Below are 10,455 nucleotides of genomic sequence, written 5' to 3'. Positions count from 1 at the left end.
AACAGTCTGTGACACTCACATAGCTTAAGTTGGGCACTTAACAATTATTTTTAACGGTATCTACAACATTTTTGCAAACAGAGCAAATATTTCTTGATCAAACCTTGTATCTTCTAACTCCATTTCAAGGAGGATTACAAATATATTCATATTTGTCATAATGTAAAACCACTGAAAGGTACCTAAGAGTGTGGCCCGAGTCTTCCAGATATACGCCATAGTCCTTTGAGATCTGATGGTTCAAATCTGAAAGAAGTGGAATGCTTATCAGCCCAAGTCCTCCTTGTCTTCGAGGGGTATTAATCCTGTAACAGAAAATTTACCTTTCAGGGTTAAGTAAATGGCATATATTAAAACAGCACTCTTTCTTTGCATATGCACACAAACACACAACACACACATTCTCTAACAAAGACAGGCTAATATACATTCTATTTTTCTTGCCTCTCCCTCCCCTTAACAATATATTCATATCCTTTAAACACTAAATATGGAGATATACATCACATTTTTAATGTACAGACATAATATATGTTACTAATCTCTACTGACAGTCATTTAAATTGATTCCATTTTTTTTTGCTTTTATAAACACTGCTGGAAAATCCTGATAATTCTCAACTTTGTATACTTGTCTGATTAACTCCTAGAAGTGGAATTACGGATCAAAGGATATGCACTGTCATAAGCATAACCTTAGAATTGTGATTGCAAGACAAAGCCTTGTGAGATAAGCACGATACAACTGGATGGCATTTTAATATTCTGAGAGACAAGAAATGCCAAGTCCACTTGAAGCAGCAAGGAAGTTAGCTGTAATCTCAGACTCATCAGTCTTCAGATTTAAGTATTCTGCAACTTGAAACTGGAGGATGTGGGTTGGGGCCCTCATGGTAGGACACTGACGTAGCCGTTAGGAAACAGGGAACTGTGGCTCCAGATGTTGGCAGCCCCAGTTCTGACATCCAAGTAGAAATCTCTGGTTGATATGAAACCTATCCAGCTGAGAATGTATCCCCCAAAATTCCTTGGGAAAGCAATCCCAAATTATTTGGGATGACATAACTTTCTCCTTAATGGATTTGTGTTTTAATCCTGCAAAGATTTAGAATTACTATAGAAATGATGAAGCAAATTCAAACCATAGTTTTAATATTTTTATATTAAGAAATAATCTATATATTTGTATACTAAATTATAATGTTTAAGAGATTTGGCATGTTAAAATAACAGATTCACTTTATGATTCCAATTCAGAATGTGTAATCTGAAATTTTAGTTTATAACTAGTAAAGAAACATTTTAAAAGGACTTAAGACACACCTATTTATTTATTAGATTTGCAAGAATTAAGTTCTTGGGAAAGTTTGTCTGAAAACAGATGCTTAAATATATTAAATATATAACTGCATCTTAAAATACTTAAGAGAATCAATTACTTAAGGAAATGTAAATTAAATTTAAATTGTAGCTCCTGAACCAATTAAACTTTTACTTACATATACGCACATACATATATGTGTGTGTGTATAATTTATAATTTATATACATTTACAGTTATATATACAAATATATTCATGTATATATATTTATATACATAATTGTAAATGGAGAAAAACCTGTTTTGACTTTGTTACTTTAACGAATTGAATGTTAAATTTTAAAAGCAAAATAATTCTGCACAATCTTTATTGTGCAAAAATTTTGTGAACAAAATTATGGATGCTATTACAAACTCACATTAGGCACTTCCCTGGTGGCGCAGTGGCTAAGAATCCGCCTGCCAATGCAGGGGACATGGGTTCGAGCCCTGGTCCGGGAAGATCCCACATGCCACAGAGCAACTAAGCCCGTGCTCCACAACTACTGAGCCTGAGCTCTCGAGCCCATGAGCCACAGCTACTGAGCCTGCGTGCTGAAGCCCGCGAGCCTACAGCCCATGCTCCGCAACAAGAGATGCCACCGCAGTGAGAAGCCTGTGTACCACAACGAAGAGTAGCCCCCGCTCGCTGCAACCAGAGAAAGCCCGTGCTCAGCAACGAAGACCCAACGCAGCCAAAAATAAATAAATAAATTTATAAAACAAAACTCACATCAACATGAACATTTCAATGTTTGAAACATGTTGCCTAACTGCTCTCCAGAAATGCTGAATCAACTGTGTTTGTGTAAGTACCATTTCTTCACACCTTTATCAACATTGGATGAAATTCTTAAATATTTGAACTCTTGGCCAGACAGAGGAAAAAAATGTCATCTCTTGTCATTTTATTGTAAATTCTCTGCAATTAACTAGGCAGAGCATCTTTTCATGTTTAATGAATTTTTAAAAATTATTTAAAGCATTAATTTAAAAAATCATTGCTTCTTAAAAAGTAATGATAAAAGCTATTTTGAGTTTGACTTAATACTAGACAACTGGGTAACAGAGAGACATAGTATTTTAGATTTTATTTCTCCAGATTAAGGTTACCCAATTTATGATAATAAAGTAATCATACAATTCAGTGGTTTTTGCTATGGATATTACATCTTTTGAATTTAACTTTTTTCCCCCAAATTTGAAATGTCCTATAAAATCCTTAAGCATTTTTACTGTACCTTCGTTGAACTAGCAGCTCTCAGATAAATTTATTCCTGAACTGTCTGATAAATAACTATATTCCCGTCACACAAGTACCATGCACTAACTGACTGTGCCACTGGAGCTCCTCTATATTCCTGTCATGTTAAGAGTTGTCTGCCCATAATTTAAGAGTATGTCCATTTTTTTCCCTACAAATATTAAGTTTAAGATACTGACCAGGCCAAATGGGTAAACTGTGAATCAACAGAGCATGCTACCACTTCAGTGTTTATCGATCTGAATTCCTCAATTCTATCACCAAAGGCGATGATTTCAGTTGGACACACAAAAGTGCTGAAAGTTAAAAAAAGAATTATTCTCAGAATACACATATACTTAGTTTCAAATGATTTTGTTTTTATAAACACCTTTAGTATGTAAAAACACACATTAAGAACAATTTTATATATGAAGCTTCTCAAGATGGGAGTAGTCTAAAAAAATGGTTATTTGATCAAATCTTATTTAATTAAAAAAGTACAGAGTTCCCAATTACATCTTGATAAACTTTACTTTTATAACTTAATGGATCAGTGGTCAACCAATGTTCTCTTCTCCCTTATGGCAGCATCCCCCATTTTATTAGCTTTTATTCAATAATACTTTATATAGTGCTTTATAGCTTTCAAAGGATCAATACAAATTTTACATTGTTTCACTATTTTTTTTAACCTTCCTATGCCAACCCTATGAGCTAGATGCATCTATCTCTATTTTGGAGATGAGGAAATACTCTCTCACCCCCCTCCCTTTCTTGATAAGGTCCTCTTCTACTTACTACCTCGTCTCCCAGTCCTGTTGTCAGAAGGGCACATTTAGAGAATATTACCTTAGGGTAGTATTTTTCAAGCAGTGATAGGGACTCCTTAAGCCAATTTATTGAGTTCCAACCAACATTTTAAAAAAGTGAAATAGAAAGTATGATCACACATATATCACACACAGAAAGGGTAAGTTATAAAGCATATATATTTATATATAAGTGCATATATATGTGTGTATTCAGGAGTGATATTAAAAATATTTAACCACCTTAACTCAAGGTTGGCTTTAGCTCTCTCTGGAGGTTTCTGAAAGGGACTAGGTGGGAGGGGCAACTTGGGGAGGGCGTTGGTATGGAAGTTGTTCAGTATTTTAAGGAGCATGACTATACCGGTACATACAGACTAAATATTACCTTGTATGTATAAGTGTATTGGGCGGCAATGAAAAATGTATTTCCTACCATGTGTCATCGTCAAGAAAGTTTGAAAAACAGACTTACAGGACAAGTTCCTACCACAGCCCAATACAGGCTTTTCAAATGTTTCAGTTGTTCGAGTGGAGGACTGCCATATGCAAGCAGACAATTCTAATCCAGCTTATGTCCCTGGAAACCTGGCCTATGAATGTATTTTTAATATTTTCCAAAAGGTAGGAATGATCGGCCCCTGCCCTCTTTCCTATTATTCCAAGAAATGCTACCTAGAGACACACTGGCCCAACTTAAAGTTTAGGCAGAAAACTGAAATTCTGCAGAATCTTGGCAGAATTCTGACTTTCCTCCTTGCAGACTGTGGCAAATGTCTCAGGATTCTTCCTTCTCTAACCAGGCCCAGTCCGGCAGGCATTACACAGAAACAACAGAAAGAAGCTCTCTCAGCTCCTTGCCCCAGAAGACCACTGCTAACATCATGCTCTAATTAGATATATCTTATTCATTATGGAGTTTTAAATAACACTGGAGAAACAGCATATTTGTCTATGTTACACTAATTTCAAAATTCAGGTTTAGCATCAAATATATTTAATATATGTGTTGCTTTTCAGTTTTACAGCATGAATTTAGAAGGCCTATCATTTTATATATATTAAAATTTCTACTTCTGGTTTCTATTTGAAGTTAAGTTATATAATACATTTTAGCTAGTCAAGCCATAGTACAAGTTGATTAGAAAGAAGCAAGTTCTTACTAATTTAAAATATTACATATTATGCAGATTCATGATTTGTTTTAGCCTCAATGTACAAATTTTTATGAGAATTCGATTTGGATTTAGAGTAGGGGTCAGCAAACTTCAGTTCACAGTCCAAATCTGGCCTATCTTATTTTTTGTAAATAAACTTTCAACGGAGCACAACACTCATTCAGTATTGTCTATGACTGTTTTGTGCTTCAAAGGCAAAACTGAGTAGTTGCAATGAAGATCACTTCGAGACTAAAATATTTACTATCTGGCCCTGTACAGAAAAACTTTGCTGACCTCTGGCCTAGAGACAACCTAAAGATATGAGCTTAAGTATATCCTCCCTGCAAGTTTAAAATATATTTACTTAGTTCTAGATTACTCCTCATGTAAAAACGACCTTAATATACAGTGGCAAAGACAGAAGAATCTTCTATTTACTTTTGTAACCAAAAAATATATTCAAACAAAAAAGATAAAAGTTGGGATAACTCTCTTTGGTATCTTTTCGCTTTCATGGAATTTGAAAAACACTCAAAGTTAAATCCTCAATGTGACTAAAGTTCCAAGAGTATTTACTTTGAGTCAACTTTCTATCTACAAAAGTGCTCACTGCCAGAGTTAAAGTAGGAGAACTACCCCCATAACCATAATTTATATTAATAGGTATTATTCCTTAAGCATATCCAGTATTTTCAGGAAAATGTTCAAATCACAGAAAAGCAACAGATGTAGCAAAGAATAAAAATAGTAAAACCATAGTTAAATGGCATCACCAGAGAAAAAGGCATATAAACATTCAAGTTAACAGAGAAACAGATTTGTGGCATAAGTCTTGCAATTAAATGCTTTCTAAAATATTCTCAGTCCATTTTCTTGCCTTAGTAAGTATAGCTTAATGAATATAAATGTGGCTTTCCTCTAATGATTACATTTTGATAACACAATCATGTAGACATAAGTACTGGGATCAATGGTTTATGATTCTGAAATATATTCAAGATGTTACCTTCTTGAAAAAACTCATCTCAATTTTCCCTTTAAGAACAAGTGCTAAATAAAATAATTTCATATATTTGATGTTGTTGAATAATGACTGATAATGACTGAGGTTTTACTAGCTGCTATGTACATGTATTACTTACAAATCAAGAGGGTAGAAGAAAAAAACCAGGTATTTCCCACGATAATCAGTTAACTTCAGCTCCTTAAATTCTCCATTTATCACAGCTGTTCCTTCCCAATAAGGTGCTGGCTTGGAAACTAAGAAAGAAAAATATATGATGTTCTTTTCTATTTACAACAGCCCAGAGATGGAAACAACCTAAGTGCCCATCATCGGATGAATGGATAAAGATGTGGCACATATATACAATGGAATATTACTCAGCCATAAAAAGAACCGAAATTGAGCTATTTGTAATGAGGTGGATAGACCTAGAGTCTGTCCTACAGAGTGAAGTAAGTCAGGAAGAGAAAGACAAATACCGTATGCTAACACATATATATGGAATTTAAGAAAAAAAAAGTCATGAAGAACCTAGGGGTAAGACGGGAATAAAGACACAGACCTACTAGAGAATGGACTTGAGGATATGGGGAGGGGAAGGGTAAGCTGGGACGAAGCGAGAGAGTGGCATGGACATATATACACTACCAAACATAAGATAGATAGCTAGTGGGAAGCAGCCGCATAGCACAGGGAGATCAGCTCGGTGCTTTGTGACCGCCTGGAGGGGTGGGATAGGGAGGGTGGGAGGGAGGGAGACGCAAGAGGGAAGAAATATGGGAACATGTGTATATGTATAACTGAGTCACTTTGTTGTAAAGCAGAAACTAGCACACCATTGTAAAGCAATTATACTCCAATAAAGATGTTAAAAAAAAAAGACCTGCTTACATTTTCCCTCTACCTTGATGCTTTGGCAGATCGCCTCAGAGCTTTTTCCCCCAGCTGCACGTATGAGCTCTTGTGGTCTACACAGATCATTTATTGGGCCTTTATCATTAATGCCTAAGTATAAGTAGGTTTTTTTGGCATTAGATTTTCTCTCTATTCAGGTGGCAAACTTCCTAAAGTGGGCAAGGATCCTGAGTTTTAAAATCACCCCCACCTTCTACTATGTGCCTTATTTGTTGTGTATACAGAATAGAAACTAGTTTTTTGATTGATTGCAAGAAGGGATTAAAAATACCCTGAACATTTCACACAAACGTTCATGTTCTCTGAGTCTAGCTTGAACCCTGCTTAAACTGAAGTGTTAGGTGTTTATTCCTACCCCATATGTACAGTGCTACTCAAAGAGTAGCCTGCAGACGCCTGGTGGGGCATGATCTGTTGGCTAGCAGTCCCTGCCCAGATAAGGAGTTGCATCACAATGTAAATAGACTATGTTACTAAGCACACTGTAGAGTTCAGCTGACTTTTTTTTTGTTTTTTATTTTTTGTTTTTAGATTTATAAGAATAATCTTTTATTTCACCACTGAGAAATATTTTCTATTTTGCAAGGTAATTTATAAAGAGGCCAAGTTTCTAGATCCAAAGAGGTTATTTTCCTAAGGATGTATTTCAGGAAATACCAGAGGATTGCTTGCTTTCATTTTACTGTAGTTGAAAACATATTTTTAGTAAAATGGAGTAAAAAACAACCTCCCCCCCAAAAAAATATGTAACATGTGATTCCTTATCTTGAGCCAGAAATATCTTGGTATGATTTGGTAAAGGCTAGAAGGGAGAATTAGATAGCAGAAGGATACAGAACTATATATGCTTTATATACATTACTTAAAATGCTACTCAAGTGTGAGTTTATAATTGTAACATTGTGTTACAGGGACTTCCCTGGTGGTCCAGTGGTTAAGACTCCCTAGTCGGGGAACTAAGATCCCATACGCCCTGTGGTGTGGCGTGGCCAAATAAATCAAATCAAATAAAATAAATCTTCTATAATAAATTAACTATAATTTTAAAAAATGTGTTACAATGATAGTCCTTAATGATTTTAGCATATTGGGAAAACCAATAAAACTGAAAAATTCTGTTCTGAAAATCTTGATTTTGGATATTTTGGGTTCTTTTTTCTTTTTTAAACACTGATAGAATACTTTATTGTTATTATCTGGCTTAGCAAATTGGGTAAGATTTGTTAAATGATAACACAATGTTGGCAAGGTGGTGGAAAGGCAGGCCCTCATATCCTGGATATGGTTTGCTTGCTTGCTTTTTTTTTTTTTTCTTGGGAAATTTTGGGTTCTTGATTTAAGAACTGCAGTGTTAGTTCAAAAAAAAACTGTCATCAGTTTATAGAGCAAAAAGAATGCAGTATGCTAAGATCTATAAATGGAATTCCCAAAGCAAACCCTTGCATGTATTAAAAAACAAAAATTGTCCCGAATATAAATCATATAATTAATAAAGCAAATGCAGAGCAGTATAAAGAAGAATAAATCCCCTCTCCCCATAACCCCCATAATTTAACTACTGTTAACATTTTGATGTCTTTCCTTCCAGTCTTTTTTAAACACATAAATTTGGATCACGTTGTGCCCCACTTTTTTTTTTTTTTCCGGTACGCGGGCCTCTCACTGTTGTGGCCTCTCCCGTTGCGGAGCACACGCTCCGGACGCGCAGGCTCAGCGGCCATGGCTCACGGGCCCAGCCGCTCCGTGGCATGTGGGATCTTCCCGGACCGGGGCACGAACCCGTGTCCCCTGCATCGGCAGGCGGACTCTCAACCGCTGCACCACCAGGGAAGCCCTGTGCCCCACTTTTTAAAAAAGGGAGCAGTAGATCATGAAGTTTTTCATGTTACTAAAAATTATTTGAAAGTCTGAACTTAATAATGCCATAACATTCCATTTTATGAGTGAAAAGTCCTTGTAATTTTAATTCTAGATGAGCCTACACATGAGAGAAATATAGCAAATACCTAAAACTTGAAAAGGTTTGCTGGTAGAGGGAAATCTATTATTACTACTATTTTTTGCTTCCGTGTGCAGACTTGGATGGGATTTGTTATGAAAAATATATGTAATGCCAGTAAACACTTAACTGGCTGACATATTTCAAAATATCTTCCCAGGCAAGTAAAACCAATGGGACTTGGAAATACGATTTTAGAAGTGCAACACTAGCTTTTTTAAAAACAAAAATCTAAAGATAACTTTCAGTAGGAAAGAACTGCAGATGTTTAAGAAGGCGAAACAGTTTTTCTCATTTATCACTCCCACTCCATCCTAAGCCATAACAACATGCAATTTAACACTGGGGATTCATAATTGTGAAGCACTACTTTTTTTCACTGAACCTGGGCAAGGAGCATTCTGTAACTGTACCACAAAAGCCAAATACACATCTTCAGAATGCCAAATGGTCAGTAGGAAAAGCAAGTTGCTTAAAAGCGAGTAAGGGGGCTTCCCTGGTGGCGCGGTGGTTGGGAGTCCGCCTGCCGATGCAGGGGACGCGGGTTTGTGCCCCGGTCCCGGAGGATCCCACGTGCCGCGGAGCAGCTGGGCCCGTGAGCCGTGGCCGCTGAGCCTGCGCGTCCGGAGCCTGTGCTCCGGAGCGGGAGAGGCCACAACGGGGAGAGGCCCGCGTACCGCAAAAAAAAAAAAAAAAAGAAAAAGCGAGTAAGGGACAGTGTTTATCCTTTAGCCCCTAGCCACTTTTTTGGGGCTAATCTTAACATCCAGATGCAGCAGGCCACAACTTTCTCAGTACCTACTTAGTCTGATGTGTCCTTCCTGAAAGTGGCCATTAGTTGTGTACACTGGACAGAAATGCAAATAATCAAAAGCCAAATTGGCAGGACACAAATTTGCCACGAGGTTTATCATCAACCCAAATGCATTACTTCTAACCTCCCTTTTCCCATTTCCGTACAAAGAGCCTCCAAAGTACACCCTGTAACAAGTTCCTCATTTCTGAGAAACACAAAGGATACCCATTAACTACACAGGTCTTTGGGAAGGTGGCTTTTAATAGTCTTCTTTATAAGATGCAACAACAATCAAAGAAAAAAGAAAAATGAAACGTTTGCCCTCCTGAGCATTTTGTCTAGCCACTTTTCTGTTTAATCAAACTGTCTGTGAATCATTATTCAACTTATCAATGCATTCTTCCCCGAAATCGCAGAACAGACGCGACGTGCTGCAGGCTCTTTGCGATGTCTGAGGAAGTGTTTCAGTTTGCACAACATCCTCGTCGCCTGCAAGCCCCGGACCAGTGCCATCCTCTTTCCCTCATCTGTGGCTTCGGGGGTAACCACTACTTCTTCCAAAATCTGATTAGTGGAACCCATCCCTTTCTTCCCACCTCGCACCCCCTTCCATCCCCCCCACCCCCCAAGGAGAGAGCCAGGCTCTCCCTGGGACCGAAGGCAGCCCAGGGGGTGCCGCCCAAGCCAGGCCCCCGGGTAGCCACCGTAACCAGGGTACACGTGTCTCCTGGCCCTCCCCACCTCCCGCCTCCCTCTGCCACCGGTCACCCCGCCTTGGCGGGGCACCACCTACTCTTGGCTTTGCTGAGGTGCAGGGAGTGGTCGGCGACCGAAACCCGGGACGCCTCCCCCGGGTACACTTGTCCACCCGCGTAGAAGTGGCACTCCTCTTCGCGGGTTCGGGGCCTCTCCTCCACCTCCAAGCCCCGCAGAGCTTTGGCCGGCAGCAGGAACAGCAGCAGCGGCAGCAGCAGAAGCTTTCGGCTCCGGCCAGGGGCCGAAGTCGTCGCGCGTAGCGGCGGCCTCCGCGCCTCCATGACCACGCGAGGGTAGTCGCACGTCCCTCGGCTCGAGAGCTACTTCTCCCGCCGCCAGGCGGTTACAATCCCGCGCCGGACGCCCGCGAGAGCCGAAGCGCGGCCGAGAGAAAGCTGCCCCGCCTCC

The 10,455-nt window shown here is 38.7% G+C and overlaps 1 protein-coding gene across 1 annotated transcript in view; it reads right to left on the bottom strand.

The window, feature by feature from the left end:
* Positions 1 to 10,455, bottom strand: part of PRDX4 (peroxiredoxin 4) — an 18,045-nt gene extending 7,590 nt beyond the window's left edge. The window contains exons 1-4 of the mRNA XM_004283077.3: positions 10,085 to 10,455; positions 5,718 to 5,835; positions 2,804 to 2,920; positions 183 to 305 (exon numbers count right to left, since the gene is read on the bottom strand). Coding sequence (XP_004283125.1) covers positions 183 to 305; positions 2,804 to 2,920; positions 5,718 to 5,835; positions 10,085 to 10,328 — 602 coding nt within the window. The 5' untranslated portion in view covers positions 10,329 to 10,455. The remainder of the gene's footprint in view (positions 1 to 182; positions 306 to 2,803; positions 2,921 to 5,717; positions 5,836 to 10,084) is intronic.

The sequence above is a fragment of the Orcinus orca genome, chromosome X (assembly GCF_937001465.1).
Source record: "Orcinus orca chromosome X, mOrcOrc1.1, whole genome shotgun sequence".
NCBI classification, from domain to species: Eukaryota; Metazoa; Chordata; class Mammalia; order Artiodactyla; family Delphinidae; genus Orcinus; species Orcinus orca.
The sequence above is the reverse complement of the archived record's forward strand: the minus strand, read 5'-3'. Positions and strand labels throughout refer to the sequence as shown.